The sequence below is a fragment of the Lupinus angustifolius genome, unplaced genomic scaffold, assembly GCF_001865875.1.
Source record: "Lupinus angustifolius cultivar Tanjil unplaced genomic scaffold, LupAngTanjil_v1.0 Scaffold_1_1096, whole genome shotgun sequence".
Taxonomy (NCBI): domain Eukaryota; kingdom Viridiplantae; phylum Streptophyta; class Magnoliopsida; order Fabales; family Fabaceae; genus Lupinus; species Lupinus angustifolius.
The window spans coordinates 197,011-222,029 of record NW_017716412.1 but is presented as its reverse complement, the minus strand read 5'-3'; the positions used below and the strand labels follow the sequence as shown (position 1 = coordinate 222,029).

General features: G+C 33.7%; 3 protein-coding genes across 3 annotated transcripts; 1 reads left to right on the top strand and 2 right to left on the bottom strand.

The window, feature by feature from the left end:
• Window positions 1–1,403: 1,403 nt before the first annotated feature.
• Window positions 1,404–7,934, bottom strand: LOC109337100 (far upstream element-binding protein 1-like). Its single transcript, XM_019573980.1, has 6 exons — window positions 7,628–7,934; window positions 6,354–6,640; window positions 6,181–6,270; window positions 5,990–6,061; window positions 5,680–5,799; window positions 1,404–2,656 (listed from the first exon to the last, which is right to left on the bottom strand). The coding sequence occupies exons 1-6, from the start codon at window positions 7,848–7,850 to the stop codon at window positions 1,556–1,558; spliced, it is 1,893 nt and encodes a 630-aa protein (XP_019429525.1). The 5' UTR covers window positions 7,851–7,934; the 3' UTR covers window positions 1,404–1,555.
• A 1,416-nt stretch (window positions 7,935–9,350) lies between these two features.
• LOC109337108 (NADH dehydrogenase [ubiquinone] iron-sulfur protein 7, mitochondrial-like) lies at window positions 9,351–12,490 on the bottom strand. The gene is made up of 2 exons (XM_019573995.1): window positions 12,010–12,490; window positions 9,351–9,822 (listed from the first exon to the last, which is right to left on the bottom strand). Exons 1-2 carry the CDS (start codon window positions 12,405–12,407, stop codon window positions 9,588–9,590), a joined length of 633 nt encoding a protein of 210 aa, XP_019429540.1. The 5' UTR covers window positions 12,408–12,490; the 3' UTR covers window positions 9,351–9,587.
• A 5,546-nt stretch (window positions 12,491–18,036) lies between these two features.
• Window positions 18,037–22,065, top strand: LOC109337092. Its single transcript, XM_019573969.1, has 5 exons — window positions 18,037–18,968; window positions 20,254–20,306; window positions 21,045–21,211; window positions 21,299–21,447; window positions 21,617–22,065. The coding sequence occupies exons 1-5, from the start codon at window positions 18,221–18,223 to the stop codon at window positions 21,985–21,987; spliced, it is 1,488 nt and encodes a 495-aa protein (XP_019429514.1). The 5' UTR covers window positions 18,037–18,220; the 3' UTR covers window positions 21,988–22,065.
• Window positions 22,066–25,019: the final 2,954 nt, after the last annotated feature.

Genomic DNA, 25,019 nt, shown 5'->3' with positions numbered 1-25,019 from the left:
TTGAAATTGACGCAACTAAAGATAAAATTGAACAAAGAAAAAATAATTAGAAGATACGTGTATGAATAAAATTATGGCAGAGAAAAACAAAAGTGAAAAGAGAGAATTGGAATTATTAGTAGAGGTGAAAACGATGATGAGATGTGACTGAAGGAGCAGAAGGAGTTAGATCTGGTTCTGCATAGGAGGAATGGCGAAATATATATACTCTTGGTGGAAACCCTAATGTTTTTCGGTTAAATTACCAAGATGCCATTCAATCTAGCTGGAAGGTCCAAATTTATTTGGGCTTTAGCCCATTAGATTATGGAATTTATTGTTTGTCATTGTCTTATTGGTTCAAGGTGTTTGGAAGCGGTTCCTTGAACATGATTGGCTAGGGTAGCTTTTTCTCTGCAACTTATTCTTTGGCACTTGCCAGATTACGAGTCTGGGCAAACATGGTAACTTAATTATATATCATGTTATTGTCTGCATCAAAAAAAATTAGACCTACTTGACAAACAAAAAATATAGAAGAAGGATGGTAGCTTCAGAAATAGAGACTGGCTTATGAAAATTAGCTTTTTTTTCTAAAATTTAGAAGATATGTTTTTTTTTTGTGGTACTATACCAAAGATATATTCGCACATATTATTTTTTTTTGTAAAAAACTAATCATTTTCAGAGTGCATGTTACATACTTACATTGTTACATCATCATCCATATTCAATATACATTTACCATGTATATATCTGTACAGTGCCTATTACACTTTTTAATATATATATATTATTACACGATCTGTACAGTGCCTATTACACTTTTTATATATATATATTACACGATCTTTTTAAGTAACAAATTTTAGCTTTACCAAATAGCTTCACACAACCTTTAACATGATTTCTCATACATTACAATTAGTTTTATGAAACATAGCATAAAGAACTTCCTGTTGTTTATGAGAACATCTTCAGAAAATTAATTCAAAATAGCTTGTAATATTTTTGTAAGTTTTACCATAAAGCCTAATCCCATCGACAACGTTTTACCATATAAAAATAAGCATAAACCATCTTTTGAAAAAAAATTGGGCACCAAAGTCTAAAGCCTAATCCCACTCATAGGCCCGATTTGGTTATCTATCATTAACATCTATCGTATTAATGAATGTTTGAAATATAAACTTAGACAAAACTGCATCAATTTATTTTCATAATACATTGTTAATTTAGGCAAAACTAAAGATAAACAAGATACTACATATTCTCTATCGAGTTTCTGCTGTGCCTTCCATCTTATGCTTAGTTGCTTTAATTCTGATAGTACACTCAGACTAATGAAAAATTCACTACTAAATTAAAAATAGGATTAGGGTTATGATAATGTTTCCATCCTATGCTTAGTACTTGCAAACTCATGAAACGAAAATCATACTGCTAAATTAAAACATGATAAAGGTTTAATAATGTTTCCATCCCAAAGCAACAAAAGCTAGGTATCAATGTCACTAGCACGATATAAAATACTACGCCCAACAATTCAGACAATCCAAAATCAACGAACTACAAATCAACTCTGAGGTGGTGATGTTTTCGCAACAGTACCACCCTGTTGAGCAGTCTGGGTACCATCATAGCTTCCCCGAGTACCTGCATTACCATCACTGCCATAAGCTGGAGGCTGAGCATAACCAGCACCATAAGAACTGTTGCCATATGATGGCGGTGCCTGACCATAACCAGGTTGACCACCTGAAGCAGCACCGTATGATGTGGGACCATATGCACCGCCATATCCAGAAGTTGGGGGCTGGGAAGAGGGATACCCAGACTGACCATAGCCTGCTGCTACAGTTTTAGGTGATTGTGACTGTCCATAAACCGGTGGAGTAGCACCGGGCTTTTGAGACTGTGGAGGTCCATAACCAGAGGGCGCTTGAGGTTGATTGCCATAAGCTGCTTGGGAGGTTGGGGGCACCCCATAACCTGGCTGAGCAGTTCCTTGTGGTGGATAGTTAGCAGCGTGTGGGCTAGGCTGCTGTTGGCCAGAAGCATAACCTTGCTGGGTCACTGAAGAGGGTTGGACAGGTGCAACCTGGGTTGAGTCTGCCTGTGATCCATAATTGGCAGTGTGTCCCTCCTGTGCTGGGTTGTTCCCAGTACCATAGTTTGGGGCTGAGCCATAACCTTGCTGCTGATCATATGATGGTGGCTGACCATACCCAGATTGTGCTTGTGCCTGATAGGCACCATAGCCATCCTGAGCATATCCCTGCCCAAGCTGGTTATAACCAGAAGTAGGTGGTTGACTGTAATTATAAGCAGACCCATCACCTGGAGGTGCAGCACTGCCAGGATTTTGTGGTTGCTGAGATGGAGGCTGTTGACTATAGTAATCATACCCAGAACCATGAGTAGACTGCTGGGAAGGTGGTGCAGCAGACTGGTCCCAACCGGTGGAATATCCACCAGCTGACTGGGGAGGGTAGCCGGCATATTGTTGCTGAGACATGTTATACTGGGGTGTTGGACCAGAGTACGCTCCAGGCTGCACATAGCCATAACCAGGTTGCTGTGCAGGAGCACCAGGGGGAGCCCAGCTAGAGGGTGCTCGGGCTTGGTACCCTTGCTGAGGATAGCCACCAGACATTGCTGGATTTCTAAATCGATTCTGTGGTAAGAAAAATTGTAAAAACAAATAAAAACAAGTTAATTCACCCAATATATTGGAGTACATACAGCAACAAAAGCACCAAACCAATATACAAGTAAAGCATATATGATACACAGCTAAAATCAGCATATAAATAACACAATGGTTATAATATGTTTGACAGATTCCATTCAGGATCAGAAAGGGGTATAAAAGGCCTACATACCGTACTGGTTTGTGACATTACTGAGTGAGTCCAGCAGAAGCACAACCCCTCTCCCTATTCGAAATGAATGGGTACAAAAGGAAAGCACAACCATAGAAATAGACAAGTATACTATCTTTATTTACTCAAGAGGCAATCCAGTATATGGTATCTCAGAATATGGGATTTTTTCCAATTGTTAAAGTATAAATCATTATCAGTAATTCTACAAGCTGTTTCCAGAATAACACATATCAACAGCATAAGAGAAGTACAAGCAACCATAAATCCAGAATCTACAGACTGTCCCTCTAGACAGCTTCTCTTCACAGCAAGTACATAAGAAAATCATCCTCCTAACCTTCCCTCCATTGGATCTAAAGAGGTCAACCTCAATGAACCATCAAATAAAACCACATGTAACCACCAACGGAATCCAAACAAGGGTAAAGACTAAAGATGAAGACACAAAAATTCAGAGTTCGGGTTCAAGAACTATCAATAAAAATGTCAGAGATGATGACAGAAAAATTAAGAGAATAGGCTGAAAGGGGGGCACATTCTACATGATAAGGAGGTAGATGTTTAATGGCACATTCTACATGATAAGGAGGTAGATGTTTAATGGCACATTGTACACAATGGAACAACTGAAAATTATTCAGAAGAATTATCTTCAAGATCATACAATATTGGTAGTTGAAACGGCTAGAAAACTGAAAATTGGGCAGAATAACAAAATAGATAAAATAGTTTAAGAGCTTCAGAATGGAAAAGTTTCAGGTTATTATACCAATTGGTATTCAAGCATAAGACATAAGTGGATAATAATTTCTTTTGAGCAATTAAAAAAATCACAAATGGCATTTTAAAAGAATCTTTAGTGAAACAACTAGCATACTAAAAGAAGGACAGTAATAATATAGAACCCGAAAAGCTAAGAGCTTCACTTCACCATGAACAAATCTCAGGTTACTATGCCAAATTAAATCTACCTTAAGATATAGGCAACCATATTTGAAGTATATATATAATAGTGATTTCAAACTATGAACTGAAAGGCACAAATAGATTTATTAAACGGACATCAAAATGACAATTTAATATCCAATGCAATTATAAGTTATCACATTGCATAACTAGAAGACTTAACAATGGGCAGAAATAATTAGATTACATAAAAACGCTGAGAGATCCACATTGGACTAGTTACAGGTCATTGTGCTACATGTAAATCCAGCTTAAGACACAAGAACCAAACACGTGGTCAAATATATAATAGTATTGGAGTAATGAACTGAAAGGCACAAATGGCATAGGAAAAAAGGATGTCAATATGATAATTTATATCCAGTCCTACTGGGGCGCTGCAAAGACGAAAACAGGAGACTTACTGCCCGAGAATAAATAGTAAAAATGAGAATTAGAACCATACCATGGCATGCTGAAGGAACACCAAAAAAGACAAAGGGATTCCATATTGGTGTCACTAATGGTCCAAACATACTAACCCTACAAACACTCTCAATAACAAGATCAGTTATAGTGTACAGAGTTAATAAGGATGTTCCATTTTGACCAGGCTTTAATCCCAATAAGTAACCACTTTCACCAGAAAAACAATGGCACAATTACAGACACCTTTATATCCCCAAGAACTAAACCACAGCATAATGATAACAGCAAAACATAGCCACAGTTAAAAACCTAGCAAGAGCTTGGTATCAAAGACAACAAAACTAATACATCCAAATTTGAATGAATACGTCTGCCATCCCCCTCTGTCAATTTAATGGATACATGAATATAAGATGCTAACAACATATGTATTCATTTGCTTAACATAAGACTAGCCAGACACAAACTGCATGTACCTACCCGTACAAAAGAAACATAGCAAGTACGAACTAGATATTCCCTGGAAATTCAGGGAAAATTAACACGTGTGAAGTACAGGTCATACGTAAAACTACTTCTACTAATAAGTTCTCAAATAGGGAAGAGAATCAGAATTTAACTGCATTGTAGAGATTAACAGTAGAAACTGGACATCATCAATTTAGTACATCTATTTTGAGGTGTGTATCTATAGCACAGGCTTGAAAGCTTCCTTCCAGCACAATAACAAAGATAGAGCCAGAAAATTAATAAAGGATGCAAAAGCTTGCAGTCTTTTGCATCTGATAAGAATATTGTAACATAAATGATAAACCTAATAGAGATACCACTTGCTAGAGACAACAATTTATTAGCCAGGATGTTATTGCCATTTCAACACCTAAACTTGTAGCTTAACCATTACAAGAGGTCCAGGCTTTAACAAACACAAAAATAATATAACATTGCAATAACAGACATCATATGATACTATATCATGAGCAAGAACCAATTACAGTTTACAAAATAAGGCAACAAACCACATGGAGAAATTTATGTCAAAACATCTTGTAATACAACAAAGTGGGGATTGTAATTTTTACCCCTGAAATCAATTAACATCATTACAGAAAAAAGAAATAATGCCTAAACTTCAGTAGAATGATTAAATGGATCGTGATGTGTAGTCTTACGAGCTAATATATCGAGAAATTAACAAAGATTCATCTGGAACTCATAGTAGCATAACTCTTAGGAGATGGTATCCAACTATAAAACAGTATGTCAGTAACCAAAGACATCAATCTAGATTTAGAGATAAACCCATATAGTTTTAAAAAACTAAGCCATAACACAGAAAAAATAAGATACACATGAAAATCAATTTTCTAAAGCAAAATAGATGTGGCACATGGCAAGCAAAACGTGCTAACCAAGGCCAAAATCCAACATAACATACCTCTCCACTGATTACTTCATTAACTAATTGTTTTGCAGACTCAATTTGTTCAGGGGTCCCTTCAATTTTCAATGTTCTCTCTGTGGATGGGTCACCAGGGGGAAGATGAAGAGGAATCACCTGAAAAAATAATGTAGAACAATAATAATTGTGAATTCTGCATCTTCAGAGACAATTATGATCGAAGTCAAATAATAACATTAGAAGCAAGCCAGCGGTCACAAAGCTACAATAAAAACCTAGTAAAAATTAACTATTTAGCATTTTCTATAGAAATCAACATGACAAAAAAACACTCAAAATAGTAAACCTGAATTCTTGCTCCACTTGAAGCTTGCATGCTCTTTATTGTCTCTCCTCCTTTACCAATAACAAGACCAACCTGAAGAGGGACAACATATCATCTCAGAAAAAAGATATGAAAAAAACCTGATAGATAGAAAACCAAACACTTCAACATTGCATAAGTCTATATATACTTTCACACAAACCCTTAAATACCTTGTTATTTGGGATCTTCGTCACATATTCGTCAGACCCAGCTTGTCCAGTCAGTCGTCGAGTAGCAACACCAGAACCTCCTGCTTCAGCCTGTCCACAAAAACCATGGCAGTCAATCCCAGGACCAGAAAGCATAATAGCAGTGTAGCAGTTAGTGCAATAAAGTGCAGTACCTCAGCAAGAACTTCATTAATAAGTTTCTCAGCATTAGCAATTGCATCTGGAGTACCCATAAGTTCAACCAACCGAGTAGGAGAATTTGGATCAGCATCGCTATCGCGAGTAATTTGGATTTTTGCCCCAGACTGCAACTGAAGGTACTTGATGGTCTCACCACCTTTGCCAATTATGACACCCACCCTCCCATTAGGGATGTCGATCTTCTTGCTTGCAGCACCCTGATGTCCGTAAGAACCCACAGAAGGAGAAAATGTAGATACCGGGTATTGAGCCTTCAAATCTGCATCACCATCACATGCACACAAATAAGCTACAAATGTGTAATTATATTAAGTGTCATCTTGTTTAAGCTTTTAAAAAAATTAATTCTAAAAATATGAATTTGGTCATATATGAGAATCAGAAGCTACTTGGTATTTGATACAAAGCTTAAAAGTACATAAAAAATGTTTTCCTTACATGATTCTTCTGGAGGCAAAAAATACTCCCTTGGTTTAGTTTCTTATTGTAAAACTTTAACACAAAATCACTTCTAACGTTTATAAGCTTTTGGCTACGCATTAATACAAACTTTATTTGGGGAAAAACTTCAAGGTGGGAACCCCAAATTTTTAGCTTCTCACAAAAAATGTTTCTGCCAAAAAGGTGTTTGGAGAATTACTTTCTTGTTGTTGTTGATAAATCACTTTTTCAGAATCCTAAACAAACACACCCGTAACTTCACATAAAAAAACTGAATTTCAACCATTTTTCAGCTTCTGCTTTTTCGTAAAAGTGCCGCCAAACAAAGCATTCTACAAAAGTAATTTTAGTTGTATAGCTTTAGTGAAAATCTGAACCTATGTGTCATTTAGCTACAATTATCAAAATAATTTTTTACATTTTCTCATCCTTCCCCAGGGTTGTTGTTGAGAAACTGAAATATATAACTCCACATAAAAGCCAAAGAAATTCAGCTTCTGCATCTTAATAAAAGTACATATAAACAAACATTAAGTGATTCACTTAGTTTATGTTGAAAATCAGTTATTTTTATTCGGTAACCTTCCTATGAGAAGTTTTTAAGAAGCTGAATTTCTCAGCTTCTTCTCAGTATTAAAAAACCAAACAAACATCTAAATATAAATAAGTATTTTTCTATAAAAAATGCTTAAACAAACAAACCTAGAATTATTTCATGTTTGAGAAAATCGATTATAATAATAAATTAAAAAATAAATAGTAAACCAAAGACTAAGATATAGTAAGAGAGGAAAAGGATTATTACCAACGGAATCGAAACCGTTATCGGGTTTAGAGCGTTTGGAAGGGTCGACGGTGGTAGGAAGAGGAGCATTGTTCAAGAGACGAGCGGCGACTTCTTGAGCTTTCTGTTTGGCGAGTTCGATGCCGGCGGTGAGAACGGAGTCGGCGGCGGCGGTGGATTGGTCGTCGTATTTGCGCTTCAAGGAGGGTGGAGTGGCATCGGAGTATTGAGATTCGTCGGCCATGGATGATGAGAGAAGGAAAGAAGAGAGAAACCCTAGAGACTCGATGTGAAGCTCAAGATTGCAACTGCGTCACGTGCCTTTGCCCTTTTCTATTGCACCTATATATATATATTTATATTTATAATATTTTTTTCTTTCATTAAAATTTTAATCTATACTATGTAATTGTCTCCATAATTATCAAATTATCCTTTAAAAGGAATGTTAAATCTAAATGGATTAACTTAACTATTAAAATTGAGGAAAAATGATATTTTAAGAGTTTTTATACTGTATTATTTACTATTCCTTCTAATATCGTAGTAATTCTTAAATAGGGACGGCAACTTACCCAACCTCAAAAATAAAATCATGTACACAAACTTAAATATAATAAAGGTAGAGAAAGACTATCATCCTCATCAGGTTCAAGTAACCCAAAACTCATACAAACTCATATGTTATTTATATATATGATTACTATATAATTTGATATTTATTTTATAAATTGGGTTTGGGTTAGGTTAGAGTTAGATACCACTTAGAAAAACTGAACCCAATATTTAATTTATGAAAACCTATCAAAACAGAATTTTCTATTAAATTTGAGTTAGGTATTTACTGAAAATTATATAATAACTAAGTAAAAAAATACACTAAAATTTGACACATCCACTAATAAAACATTGTTTTACCACCCTAGCGAGAGCTCACTTAGCTACCGATGTCATTTTAGAGGAGATTGCCTTAGGCAATGCTCTTTTCAACACTATTGGTTCAATACACACTCTTTTCAACCATGGTAATGATCTAGTGTCGGCTTTGAGAACCGTCATGGAGGAACTCTCTAACATAATACGAATGAGGTTCTAGCTTTAGAGTTTGATTATGGGATTTGTTAAAATATCATCAAGGTTGTGAAAACAAATATGTCCTAGAACCATGATTATCATTCTAATTGCATTTTTCCGTTGGCTTCAATGCCAAAATCCGTGGCCCATCAATAACGCTTGATCCTCATGGTGGAACCCTGGATTTTCTCAACCAGATGATGGGCACGGAACTATGGCATCCACATATTCCGCAAATTAAGGAGAGGTTTTTTGGGCAGCCAATGGTTTGACTGATTCTTCCGATAACGGTGTTTTATATTTTGGATCTTTAGGGTCTATTTATGAGTTGATGGAATAGATCTCAATTGTATTTCATGCTCTCAAGTTTTCTTTTTCTTTTCTTTCTCCTCCAGAACTCAACCCACATACGAACGAACGATTGATGTCGTTTGGTTGCAAACTATCTCCACGTTCACATACCTGTGAGCAGCATACCTAATTGCACCCCAAAAAAATAATACCGAAACATTGATTTTTTGGGTAAAAAGGGAAGGAAAAGACAACCATTAATTAAAAGATTCATTACAACGCCCATGATCTGGAGTAAACAAGTAAGAAATTGATAACATAAAAACAAAATTGAGTCACCATATTCCCAAGTTTATCAACATACAAAAGAACCATGGACAAATAAGAACATGCATATTTCATGAGTACAGCATCCAACAGAAACAAATTTCCTAGTTACTTGAAGCACCACAAAACCTGCACAGGAATGTGACACACCAAAAGAAATCCAGATATGTGGACAAGGTAATATGGTAATATAATCTCCAGCTTACATGGGTGGTCTTGGCAAGGCAAAAGTGCCACAAACTGCTTATTATAACATAATTTAGCATCCAAGAAATAAACTTAATTGACCTCACTTTGTCCACCACAGGAGGAAATCCTTGCGCCTATTGATCTTCTTCTGCAACTGGAGAAGCCCGTATAGTAGAGCCTCAGCAGTTGGAGGACAGCCGGGAACATATATGTCAACAGGAACAATCCTGTCACATCCTCGAACAACAGAGTAAGAATAGTGGTAGTATCCACCTCCGTTAGCGCAACTTCCCATAGAGATAACCCACCTAGGCTCAGGCATTTGGTCATAAACCCTGCAAGAAGTTTATAGAATCGAGAAGAAAAACGTAAATTTCATTTTATTGGGGGGAGCATATAAAATTGAACAAAAATAATAATTATTAACTTCTCAATTCAAATAGTAGAAAATCCGACAATGAGGAGATGAAGTGCCAGTATTACAATAAATATTCTATAGCATGGGAAAGTGTAATTTAGTCACTTGAAAATCTCTTACAATTAAATTCAGGCATTGTAATCCTACATGTGGGTCACAAAATTTTAGTAAGGTTCAGGAGCAAAACTTATGAGTAGTAGATAATAATAGATGACCAAGCTAGAATTTGATTATGCAGAGTTCAGAAACACAAGTAACCCATGATCCTAACAAGCCGCGTACCACCTGTGTCTGGCTAAATTTTTTTTTGTAATTGAACATGTGGTGAGCAGTATCAAACACGAGGCATACGAGTATCAGAGAAGTGTTGGCATCAGAAGCGTGACCAACACTCCATGTGTACAACACTCCGATACCTCAAGAAGAGGTTGTGGCATAGTGTTCGTGCAGCAAGTATTAAGTAACATCTCGCACCCTTAACTTCCGCAGCACTCTATTTATTCCCCACTTAACAACCACTTCAAATACAATACAAATGGTTAGAGTAAAAAAATTGATGATATTCAATTCCACTTAACCCAAATTTTCTGATCATCTATGAATTATTGACAGCTAACTACATGAACCTATCAACCAAATCTACCTACAAAATGGACCAATCGAGACTTCTACAACCACATCTAACATTGCTATAAACCTACCCTATCATAGACCATCTTGAACTTGGCTAGGGACCAATTTCGATATCAAAGATCGAATATTCATAACTCATTCAGAAATTTGAATGAGTTTCACTGACTTGCCCACTTACCATGATTCTCGTCCTTTACACAAAGTTGAGTATGATTTGAAGGACCACTTGTAGCAGGACCAGGGAAACAATCAGAATGTATGCTGTCAGGCTAGTAAATGAAAATTAGGAGGAAAATGTGTATTATTGAAGATAACAGTATTGCAGAAGGTGAATTCTGCAATATCCAGAGAAAAAGCTCCTACAAGGTTCACACATTTTTTTGGGACAAAAGCTCCTACAAGGTTCACAACATTGCCCACTACAAAATGAATGCAAAGCTCCCTCTCTCAGCTACCTTTCCTTATATAACAGGCTACACATGTATTATCCCCTATACCTAATTCTCACTATCAATTCCTATTCTGCCCTTTCCTATTTCTGCTGCTGTATGTTTTCCAAACCTAAGTGCCATGACTGAGTCGGAATGGACCAACTGATTCATGAGACCTGACAAGCGATGTCTACATTTATTTGATAGTTCTGAGTTCTATATAAAAGAACAAATAGTTATCTGATTCTAATGCTCTCAAAAGACATGTGCTATTGCACATACTCAGGCTACATCTTTACAACATTAGACTTAAACAAAAATCTAAAACTTCGTCTGGAACATATTCAAAATTTCAAATATGAGAAATTGTCATCACAAGGTCATGTAGGAAGAGAGGCACACACTATAAATAGTGGGATCTCTTAAAATTTGTGATAAGTTGTATGAGAGCCTTTTGTGTCTATCTCTCTTACAATTTCCCCAAAACAATGTCCTCAGCTTTGAAATAACAACAGAATTTAAAAAATAAATAATAATAATAACAATAATAATAATAATAATAATAATAATAAAATAGGCCCCTCAATTTAGTCCTTGGTAAAACAAATAAAAATAAAAATAATTCATCCTCAAGAATCTCAAATGCAGGCCAAATTAGTTTTTTTCAGAACATGCTTTAGGGACAAATTAATCACTACCAAGCACCACTAAACTGTCATTTGAGTTCCTTAGCAGGATTTTCAATATCAGTCCACAACCGCAACTTAGGCTGCAATGTTAAGGTTTTGGTTGTCCCCAGTCCCCACAGTGGCATTGCGACATTATCAATCATACCATAACCGCAATCACAATTAAAACATGCTCTTGGACCAAATAGAAATCTTCACTTCCCAATAACATTTCCCCAACGAATTATGGATTAATCATCTCAAATACAAATTACCGCATCAAAATATATTACAGAACTCAAATAAACACATATCCCCAATACAAAACCCTAAAAACGCTTCAAAGGGAAAAGTATAAGAAACGAAGATTACTTTCGAAGAGCAGGGGCCATTTTATTGGTAAGAGTACCAGCAACAATCATGCAATCAGATTGTCGCGGACTAGGCCTGAAAATGATTCCAAATCGATCAAGATCGTAGCGAGCGCCACCGGTGTGCATCATCTCCACGGCGCAGCAAGCGAGCCCGAAGGTCATGGGCCAGATGGACCCGCGACGGGCCCAATTCATGAGGTCGTCAACCTTCGAGATCACGAACTCCGCCGTCTTTGAGATCCCGGCGGGGGAGGAGGTTGATGGTGGCGGTGGGCGAGCATATGGTGTGGCGGCGGTTTCTGGGGAGAGAGAGGGGAGTGTGGTGTGGAGGGAGAGTGCGCGTTGGGATGATGGTGCGAGGTGAGGGAGGCGCGTGGCGGTTCTTAGAAGAGCCATGGCGGTGAGAGAAGGTTGGTTGGGTTGGGAAATGGGAACAGGAATAAAGAGTTTCTTTGGCTTTGCCTTCCTCTCTCTCTACTCCTTTAATTTAGAAGAAAATTATCTCATTTTTTCACACTCAACAAAATAAAATTGCAAATTACTCCCATTAAGTTTATTAAATTATACTCAGACCCCTTAGATTTAATGAAATTATAATCATTCTACTTTGTTTTTTTTTACGTATATGCAAATATATTACGTTGATTATTCATGTATAATTACATATCAATTATAATAGATTAATCATTTGTAAATTTGCATATAAATTTGATTATGATATCACTATTCTATTTTTGTATTTAAATATCTTCTAAAAATATGATGTATTTTGTAACGAACCAAAATAACGAGAATACATTATTATTTGATTTGACTCTATTGTATGCTAACGTGTCGATTGACATTTCATGCACCCACATTCTTATTTTTGTGATATATATCAATTTTGTGTTACATTCTTTAAAGTTAATCAAATATAGAATTGAAGAAGAAAAGATAAAAATTAGAAAATGTGTGAAAGAATAATGATGTATTGTGAAAAAAAAAAGTAATATTTGGAAGTTTATGATGATTACTAATGTAGAGTTATAAAAGGGTAAGTTTGTAATGTAAAAATTATGTCATGATAATTATTTATCGTTTTGACTTTATAGAAGTATAGATAATATTTTGTAGAAATTTGTGTGAGATTAAATAAAATTGCACCATTTTTCTCTATGACCATTGTCATTAATACATATATTTGTTTATAAAATAAATGATGGTTCATAAGTATCAAAAATCTCAAACTCCATCTCAATATATTTTATTTTATTTCTCACACTTAAATTAGTTGCCAACGATACAAGGATGGAACCAATAAATGATTTAGCGTGCATGAATCGTTATTTTGTTATTATTATTTTAAGATTTATTAGAGATAATATCAAATGAAATATTTTTATATTAAATGTTTTATTAAGAAACAATAAAATATTTGAGGGTATCTTATTATTCAATATTTATTATTTGTAGAATTAGTACGTTTTGAAAGTGTTTAAGAGTGTAACAAATAGAGAAGAACTTGGGGTTTGGTTCAATAAAAGTTGGATTTCAATTTCTATATTAAGTCTAATGAAATAATCATTATCATAGTTAACAACTTAATCTATATACTATATAATAAAAAATGGCATCCTATGATATGTGTAACAACCTTAATCACATTTTTCCTTCCTAAAACACATCACTTTCTTAATATACACCCTCCCACATAAGATAAAAGTACATATCTACTCAATATTTTTTTTTTAGTTTCCCACAAATGTCCTCGCACTGGAGACAATCATGTCCGAGCCAGGAACATCCACATGTACATGGGACTAACTCTCCCAACAGCCATTTTTTCCATCCTCAATATATTATTTAATAACATATAATAATAACATTTAATTTATATCTATATCTATACTATATATAAAACCAAAATATTTTATAACTACTTAATATTGTGTAATTTCTTATTGTCTATTTTACTCTTTTAATTAACTATTATTAGAATGTTTTTATACATAATAAAAAATATTAATAGGAGTTAGAAAAAGTTACATACTTAAAAATATCATATTATCAATGTAATTTTTTAAAAGAATTACAATTCAGTTTCATATTTCTTTTATCACAAAAAATATAATACAATTCTCTTAAATATTTAATACTAAGAAATAAGAATGCAGTTTCATATTGTCAACACGCTAGTACTATATAAGAAAAAAAGTTTTAGCATTATTTCTCTTGAACATGTCACAACCATATTGATTTTTTTACCGTCACAGCCACATACATTTTTTTCTGCCCAAACTTCATAGGCTAGCATAATTACTAAGAGGAATCCACATAAGATACACACCTACTCAATTGTTCATTACACAATATATTATTTAATAATAACATATAATATTAATAACTTTTAGTAATAATGTAATTAAAACTGATTAACCACAATAAAAATACTCCACTTTATATAGTACCACACAAGATAAAAGTACGCATCTATCCCTGGTTCGTTACCCATTATATTATTTAATAAAATATAATAATAATAATATGAAAAAAAGTTTCAGCATCATTCCTCTTGGACATATCACAACCACGTTCTTTTTTTCCCGCTATTACAACCACATCCTTTTTTCCTGCCCAAATTTCATAGGCTAGCAATTAGCATAATTACTAAGAGGAATAGTAATTACTAAGAGGGGAATACCCTATACTTGACACTTAGATTTTCAAGGGCAACTTTGTCGTTTTGTAAATGCACGGGTAATATATGTATCTTATAATGCGAATGTATGAGTAACATGTGTTTTTAACCATTAAAATGCATGGGTCACATATTTGTTCTTAACAATACGAATGCACATATAACATGTATATTTTCAACCATGTGAATATACGAGTAACATGTGTGTTCTTAACCATGTAAATACACATGTAATATGTGTTCTTAATCATGTGGCAAAAAATATCACTTTGTATAAATGCACGAGTAATTTGCTAGTATGTGTTAAAACTTATCTCGTAATGATTCTTTAATGATGAGTGACACACAACATAAAGATAAGCAAAAACATAATAAATTGTAAAAAACTCATTTTGATTCGTTACAAAATTGAGCATAATCCTAAGTGGATGTTGCATAAATACATAAAAGAGAATAGTGACTTCATCAAATCCTATCAAAATTTATAAATGATCAATTTATCATAGCTAATCTATAATTAATTAAGAATAAATTATAGTAACATCTCTTGGAGTTTAATTTAATTACATTCTTCACCCAAATTTTTAATCAAAAGATTATTCTCATCTCATCATCTCCTTGCATAATAGTTAGTGTAATATATATATATATATATATATATATATATATATATTTATTGTGTAGATGCAAAAAAATGATATATGATTTGGATAATTTCATTAAAACTCAAGAGATATCAATATAAGTTATTTTGTATTTTTCTATAACTCACTTTAGCTTACTACTCTCATCCATCAAAATTACAAGATCATTAGACATTTATCTTTATTTTGTTATGATGGAAATTCAAAAATATGAAGTGACGTCATTTCACTCTTAAAAAATCAGAGTTTTTTTTATTTCTTCTGGTACGAGCTCCAAAGAAAATTATTCCAGTCCATTAAGACTTATGTATTTATCATATTAGTCTCTCATTTTATTTCTATTTTTGAAACACACTATGAAAATGGTGGGGTTTCCCCACATCTCTAACATTAAGCTACCACCTACTACATCCATTTAATATATTGTTTCGTCTAAACGAAATTTTTATAATAGTTAAGAAAGTAAGATGAGTATGAAAAATCATGTTGAGACACTACTACAATAAGTCAACAATCTTAAATATTTTCAAAGAGAGACAATTATTTAAAAATATATTTTATAAAAGGTGAATAACATCATTAGGAGAATAATGGTGAAATCAGAATCTCATTGATTCCATAATATTACTTTTTTTATGTTTGAGGTACCGACAGGCAAAATAGTTAAAATCGATTTCTACTTAGGATTGGAATGAGTGTCAAAAATCATAAATGTATGGTTGTAACAAGACTTGAAAGATTCTATTTATTGATATATATGTATATAAATTCATATATATTGTTAATTTACTAGAAATATTTTAAATAGATAAATAGTGTCCAACATAGTGAATTTTAAAAAAAATCACCTTTTCAACATTATTTGTCATCTACATAATTATATGGACCTGGCTCAGTCCATTAATTATATTCTACACTAATAAATGAAATGTCTACAATGATCATTCTTTATAGTTAATTATTGCATGATACATATTTTTTATCTATACTATCATATCAGTGTTTCAGTTAATGGACTTGACCCGGTCCATAAATTTAAACAATATGAACATATACTAGTAGCAACCATCTTCTTCATTTTACAACAAAACATAATCAAAAGGAAGATACAATAAACCTAGAGAAATGAGAAGTAGAGATATAGAGAGAGAGAACAAAGAGGAGATAGAAAGGAAAGCTGGGTGAGTAGAAGATAGAATCGGAAGGCTCGTCGATTTCATCGATCCTAAGCTCCAACACAATGATTTCACTCGATTCTACGGAAGTCAAGTACGCATTGAGATCAAACACGAGCTACCTCTTGGAGATCATAAAGTCGTGTGATCCGACGAGTGAGATTGCAATTTTAACTACCATACTGACGAGTGGTTGGTGGCAATCCAAAAATTGTTAAGCTTTAACATTGGTGGAAGGACACTGGTAGGTATAATAATCCTCATGAGATTAATAGTGAGGTTTGCAATACTTATGTTACTTGTTTCTTGTCTACACCGTCCTTAAGAGTAGTTCATTGTGATCATAGGGCAATTAGGATCAACCACTCGAGATAGAGAAGTTGAACACAAGAAGATAGTTGAATTGTGTTTACCAATAATCAAGTATTGAATGGAGATATTTTTGGATTTGTTGAACTTTCATTTAAAGAGGTGAGTGATTACAATATGGTGAACATATAGAGATAATATTTGTTCAACAACACAAGCACTTAGAGTAAAGTTAAGACACTTGGTAAATGATCTCTTGGCTTGGACAAATACTAAAAAAATAAATGGCAAAAAAGTGAGAGTATTAATACAAAGATTGTATCTCGACTAACTGGAACATGAGCTCTGTCTAACCTTTGTTTAACTTTAATTGATTAAAACTGAGTTTGGGTTGGACTTTCTTGGTCGGGCTCAACATACCCATTTATATTTTCCCCTTTTTGGGATATTTGGTTTGATAATAAGTCTTAGGTGAATTTTGTTTTACAACATAATGATACTATAAACTTATAATAAAAATAGATAATAAATATCACAGTTATTAATTTTGAACAAAAAATAGAATAATATATATAACATAAATATTTATAAATTATAATAATGTTATAATGTGAATCATGATATAATTCGTCATATATTGTAGAAGGATTTAATATGTATACACTGACAGTGTAAGTGATTTTTATGCTGTCAGCAAATCCCCACTATTCATTTGTTAGCTAATATTGACTTTCAAATAAAAGTATTACAAATCAATAGTGGATGATGTGTTGACAGTGTAAAATTTTTTACACTGTCAGTACATCAATTTTAAACTCTTTGTAGAATGACATTTAACCACATAAACAAAATAATGTATCAGATTAACAAACCTATGCATGTAGCCCATTTTAACAACTTTACTAAGAGATATGCATGTATCTTATAAAACATATATATAATAATATAAAAGAAATTAATATATGCATAAAATCATTACTTTGTCACCCTCCATCATTAATATGCATTCTTTTATTTATGAGTTATTAATTAATTAGACATAAATAATGATATTTAATTAGATTAATAATATAAAAGAGTATAATATCTATCTACTAACAAAATTAATAATAATTAAAAAAGAATGATAAATAATAAATTTATAATGTAAATTAATTTTATATTATTAGTGCATACATCATTTTCTCTATAAAAATTCTTATATCATCATACAAATTCAAAAATTTGGCCGTTAGAGCATATATTCCCTCCCCTTTTCCATTTCACCCACTACACCACCCGCAACTCTAGGGTTTCTCTTCCCCTCAATTTCGTTTCAAATTCCTCTGCTTCCTCTTTCCTTTCAACTCTCATTCCACACTTCCACGCTTTCAACTTCTGAAGCTCCCAATTCCTAAAAAAATGAACCAAAACTCGTTAAAACAAGTTCCCACTTATAACCCAATGCTCAAAGAATCAATTAACCGTTTCTTATCCCAATACCGCAAAGGCGCCACTGATTTCACCGATTTCACTTCCATTTTTTCCCGAATGCTTAATACCTTCCCCGATCCGCCAATACAAATCATTTGGTTCTATTCCGCGCTTGAATTTCATACAATTAAGTTAGCTGACACCTCAGCACCTTCTAGAAGAGTCGCTGTAGCTAAAGACCTTTTCCAATTACTTGTTTCATGTTCTGATTCTTGTGGTCCCGTGAAAAGGATCGCTGTTCTCGCGCCTTTGGTTTTCGAGCTGTACCAATTGGGGTTTCATGAGAAAGAGATGAAGAGTGAGGTGGAAGGGTTGTTAGAGAGAGTTATTAGTTATTGCAGCATTTTATGCGGCGAGGCACTTCGTTGCGAAGATGGAATGGAGGTTTTGGAGGCGGATTTGGTGGATTTGATTGAGGTGTGGATGGTTGGTGAGCAGTTTTTTAGGGCTGAGGATTGTGTGAGAGGGTTTTTCCCTTTCGCGAGCGAGGAGTTTCGGAAAGGGGTTAGGGTTGGGTGTGAGATTGGTTTGTTTGCTGGTGTTGTTATGTGTGAAGTTCTATTGTTGAAAATGTGCTTGAACTTTGAGTTCGGGATCACGAAGGTGGAGGTGGAGAAGAAGTTGCATGGTTCTGCTGTTCAGACCATATCAGGGTTTAGGAATTTCTACTTTTTGGGTAAGAACTTGTTTCCTTGAATTCGTAATTTTTGAACTTAAACTCGTAAGTTTAGATATTTATGTTGTGTTTGGAGACTAGGTTCTTAGTTTGTAGTCAGCTTAAGCTTTATGTATGGTTAGTTTTTGATAGTATTAGAGCTTGCATGACAAAGTGGTCTAGAAGTCAACCATTGTGCAACCACTCTTCAAACACAATATTGATTTTAGAAAAACATAGGTGAGTTTTAAATGTTTGTTAATACTCCATGTTAGGTTATACTTGAATATGTAGTGATGGATGAAATGGAGAAACTGGCATTTCATTGTTTGGAAAGTAGGCAATATGTCTATTGTTATAATGATACTAATAAACAATAACTTGTTTCCATCCCATACCCTCCGAGTTGGTGCATGTGTGTTGGGAGAGGGGATGGGATAAAAACTGAGGGATTGGATGGAATAGAATAGACTTAAGGTTCCATTTCATTGTATCCTAATTTGGTAAATCTAATAAGTCCAGAAAATGACAACTAATTTCATTCCATCCCATTTCCTTCACTCCAGTCCACCACTTTCCACCAATCTAAAAATAACAGTTCTTATGTGGAGTAAATTGAATATTAAATGACTCATTAGCCTTCAGTGAAGTATTTAGGAGCATTAAATTTGTTAATATTATACACATAGTCACATAATTCTCTCATTTACCATACGTACCGTATACCGAATTCATGGTACCACGTATCATATATTGGATCGTCGTAGAGAAATCTTATAAAATTAATGTAAAAAGTGATGAAACGCGTACCTAAGTGAACCACGTACCCGTACCGCATATTAGGTATCTAGGATTCTACATTAATTATTTCTTATTATTTAAGGAACATTTAATATATGAGGCTCCCACGAAGTGGGGTTTGGGGAGGGTAACTGTATGCACCCTTACCCTTGCAAGCGAAGAGCTCCATGTTCTTAATTACATTGAATTTTGGGATGTGGGCTCTTTCATATTTTAGATAGCTAACCCTTTATTTAGTTGAAATTCAGTTTTGAGTTTTCATTTATATTGGCAATTTGGCATTATATTTCTAAGACTCAGGTTTGTTTGTGCTACATGAACTGTTCATTCAGAGTTGTCCCAAGTCCTTACATTATGCCAGTGTTAATTATCTTAGTTTAATTCCTTCTTTACCCAGACTTCTCTATTTCTTGTCTTGACACTGGTTGAATCTTTGTGCTTTCTGGAGTTACCTCATTACGTTTTTCATGTTTGTTCTTCCTAATTGGTTATTGGTGCATACCAGATGCCCTTTTCAGGATGATGTTGGAGCCAGTTTTGCCAGTGATATCCCTATTGGTCAGTACCATGTTTACTTCAGCTTTCCTTAATCTTAATTTGAAATTAAGGGTTTGTATGCAACCTTTTCCCCCAAAAAAACTATGTCTATATCTCAAAGCTTAAAATACTAAGACTTTAAATAATTTCAAGCCCTCTTAGTCTGAACGGCGTATGTTTAATAGAGGCCAGTCATGTAATCATGTACTGCACTCTATAGACAGGTTAGTTTGCAATTAGTTCCAAAGCATACATTTTTTTGGTGTGCAAAACATATTTGACAGATGAGATGAGACTATGAATGGTGTGAACTTTTGTGTCATGCAAGTCCAAATCAGTTAATACTCATTTTTTATTCTTTATATGATAATTGTGGTAAGACCTGAAGTTGGAGTGTTGATGCTGTTGAACAATGACGGAAAATTGTGATTTAGATTTTCGAATTCAAAAATTATATCAAACCTCCATGTAAAATGATTTATTTCACCAAGACACCAAGTAATTCACGAATAGTTCCTTATTTACTATTTTAAGTATGTTGTCAATTGTCTTCGAGAGGGGTTGTTACTAGGTTGGCTGGTCATTGCCATAATCTTTATGGACATTGAGTCCAGTGCTGGGCAACCTTCTTTTTAGTAAGTTCAGCTATTTATTTTTCCAGAATCACTCATTCCCCCTTCCTTCAAGAAGTGTATGATTCATTGCTTGTTTTTAAGTTTTAATGTTGCATTCAACAACTAACTGCTCGTTTTACTATAGGGTTCTGAAAATGAAGTTTTTTTGAAAGATGTCCTGTACAATGCTGTGATGATGATAGAGCATTCATGCATTAATCCTCAAGCAGGAGTGTCGCTATATGCCAACAGCTTGAAAGATTTAGCTGTAACTTGGTTGTTTGTTGCTGACTCAGCTATACAGTCTGCAAGGTATGAGAAAGAGTTTTGTGGCTGTGATTGATGATGGGATTTCTAGAATGTTTCGGCTGATAAGTCTCATAATCTTGTTTGTCACAGGGAAAAAGGTGATCATGGGAAAGCCTTATCTTATGTAAATGCCTTTTCTATATCCTGTGTACCCATTCAATTGATCAACTGGGTTACACAAAGTGGTTTGGGCCGAAAGATCTGCAGACCTAATGTGTCCACTCCCATAGCTCTTATAAGTGAGTTCCTCTGATAAACTCTTGCAGTTTTTTCGATTATTCACTTCTTTTTGTACGATGAAGACCAAAGAAGCTGATTTTTTCAAAAGCTCAGCATGGATTGGCCATATCTAATTGTGAAAGTTTTTCTTGTTGTTTCCTCTCACATCTTTATGTTTTTCATGTTCAGATTGGCTTCTACATGTTGAGGATCAAGGATTGGCCAAACATCGTGCAAACGCTAACTTTTTCGCTTCAAGAACCGACTGTATGCTTCCTGCAATCAAACATTTCGTTAACAGTTTGGATAAGAACTGTTTTTCAGATTCTACCCATGGAGAGACACAAGCAGATAAACTTGATGGTGATATAGAGATGGTTGATAGTGTGGACCCTGTTAGTTTTGCTGCTGGTAGCAGAGTGAGGACAACCAGCATTGACGGGACAAGGAAGCGCAAAGAAGTGATTGAAGATGAAACTAAGACACAGTTGAAGTTTATGAGATGTCAGTTTCATGAGAATCCGGTGAGAGAAAACCCCCTAATATTCAGGCAACAATGATTGTTTTTGTATAGTGGCAGTGCGGTGGATAATTTGGTGTCATGAAGTTTCGCGAGTAGCGGAGAAACATGATATGATTGATAAAAAGTATGAAACCGTATGAGAATGATAAACTGACAATTTTTCTGACAACTATCAATTTTTTTCCAGATTTTTTGTGCTAGTAAATTGGAAGCACTAAGCCCTTGTCTACTAGCATAGAAACCTTTTGTTACAGCTTCAAACTTGTAGTGACGTAACTACCATGTATTATGTTTAACTTTACTCGATCTAATTAAAGCCTTGAAGCCTGCAATATTACTCTACTTCCTTTTGTTTCATCTTTGTTTGTTTTCATGTGATCTATGTTGGCATGCATAATAGAAAGCTTTCCATTAATTGACATTTTCCATGGCAGAAAGCCTTTTCTTGAACATTTTGATGAGTTTCTGACAAGGTTGTCTACTTTTATTTCTGCTTGCTTATGCTATAGAGGGTCCTAAGACTCAATATAAGGTATATGTTATTAGTTAGTGGATGACTAACATAAAATTTTGTCGAAACTCTATAATATGGATCAATGATGTGTTAATGTTAATGCAAGATTATTGTTCGGAAGTAACACCGTGTGTCATCCAAGTATAATGTTAATTGAGTAAGTGTTGCTACATCTAGACCTTGATGTATTGAAAAATAAATAAGGGTTCTGACATTTGCATGAACAGTGCAAGTAAAGAATCTAGTTTATCAGTCTAGATATGAATCAAAACATAGAATATAAGCAATATAACAAGTAAATCAATGGAAGTAGTTGACACAATGATTAGGAGGAGAATCAATTTTATGTGAGTTGGCTAGAAGATAAGGAAGTTAGGTGCTCTAGGTTTTAAGCTAGGGTATACCATTAAGATAAGATTAAGAAACGTGATGTGAATAATTGCAAATAAGGAATAGAAGATGGATATGGCGGTTGTAAAAAAAATATAATTATGGCCCTAAAGTTTGTAGCAAACAAAGATACCTTTTATATAATTAGTGTCGATATACCTAAGGTAAGGTTAGAGGAACTTTTCAAAAAAATTGGGAAGATTTGAAAGGTGTAGTTGAGGAAATACCTTCTGGAGAAAAAGTTTTCCTAGAAAGGATCTCAATGGACATGTAGGGAGGGAGACCAAAGGATATGCAAGTTTTCATGGAGATTGTGTCAGGGGAATCAAATACAAAATGTAGGACTATCCTAAATTTATCACCCACTTTTGATTTTAAAATAACCAACATGTCTTTGAGGAAATGAGAGGATGGTCTTATCACATATAAGTTTGAGGTGACATATTCTCAAATCGATTTCTTTCTTATAAGGAAATTAGATAGAAAGTTTTACTTGGACTACAAAGTTATATATAGAGTGAGTTTAGCGACCAAACATAGAGTTTTGGTTATGAATGTTAGAGTTAAAAGTATAGTGAGAGAAAAGGTCAAGATAAAGTTTCAAAAATCAAGTTCTAGAAATTGAAGGACGATGAAGGAAAGAGATTCCAAAAACAATTTTGGAGAAAGGGTTTTGGGAGGCACAAGGAAATTATAATGATATGTGAGATAAGATAGTCATATGAATAAGGAAGATGAGTTAGAGGTCAAAGAAACTTTGAAAATGACAAAAAAATAAAAGCGATTAGACTTAATTATATACCTACTCATGTTTGCAGGTTCTAGGTGAGCAATGCTTTAGTTGGCTGACAAAATTGGTTAAAAAGATTATATGGTCCAATAATATATCAAATCCAAGAATCACTTTCATCCATATTTATAAGAATAAGAGATATACAAAATTGTGTGTGCTATAGGTGAATTAAGTTCATAAGTTACACTATGAAGCTATTTGAGAGGATAATACAATGGATGTCTATATAAAAGATGTTCATTCCCAAAAAACAATTCAGTTTTATGTTGAATAGGTCAATAATGGATATTATGTACTTGTTCATTGATTTAAAAGAAGTTGTATAATCAAGTGCCTAGAGTGGTATCATGAAAAATTCTAGAGAATAAAGAAGTTCAAATTACCTACATTTGAACAATCAAATATATGTTGACCATTTTGGCCATAAACAATTTATATTAGTAATTAAAATTGTGATGATTTTTTTTTTGATACGAATAGTTTCAATTATTCATCTAATTAGATCATAGGTTACAACTGAAAATTGTAATGTATTAGAGCACCTCATTATTAAACTGATTTGGACCAATATATCAACCGTTTTTTTCCTGATATATATCTATTTTTCATTATTACATGACGTTCCTATGGAGTAAGATGAAAATTGAAATTAACCATAAAATTAAATTTCATTTAATGAAGAAGAAATATATATAATTAGGAAATGTTAGCAAGTGCCGTTGGGGCACTAGGTAACATAACAAATATAAAAACTTTTGATCTAAAAATAATTCTCTCTAATACTTTAATATTTTAAAATATTTAATTTTAATGTGTTACTTCTATTATGACTTTTATTCTTGTTTTTAATCGATCATTTAAGCATAATAACTTATACTCTTATATGTTAAACTGAAAATCCATTTTTTCTACTATTGCCTATATCAATATGACTTTCCACTTACAACAATCCTTGTAAATTACCATGCTCTTCAACAAATTAATCTCTCTTTTCTGTACTTTTACTTATGAAGTTATATTCCACAATTTTTTATTTATTTAAGCATAAGCACACCAGTTTAGTTTTTTCATTTATAAACCATATTTTTTTTGCTACTATCAAAATTATTCTTTTACATTTTTTGGATAATAAACTAATCTCTTTCGGGATGTGCAGCTATCTCTCGTAACAAATGTTGCTCCCATGAATCGAACCATTAACTTTTTGGTCATCCTTAGATCTAGCCTTATATTACTAGAATAATACTTTTTTTTTGGTATTTATTAAGCACAATGATCCAGTATTAAGGAGCACCTACAAATAAATGGACATTAGTAAATATTTCATACTGTATACTTTGGTCAAGATGTACTATACTAAACTGCTCTGGAA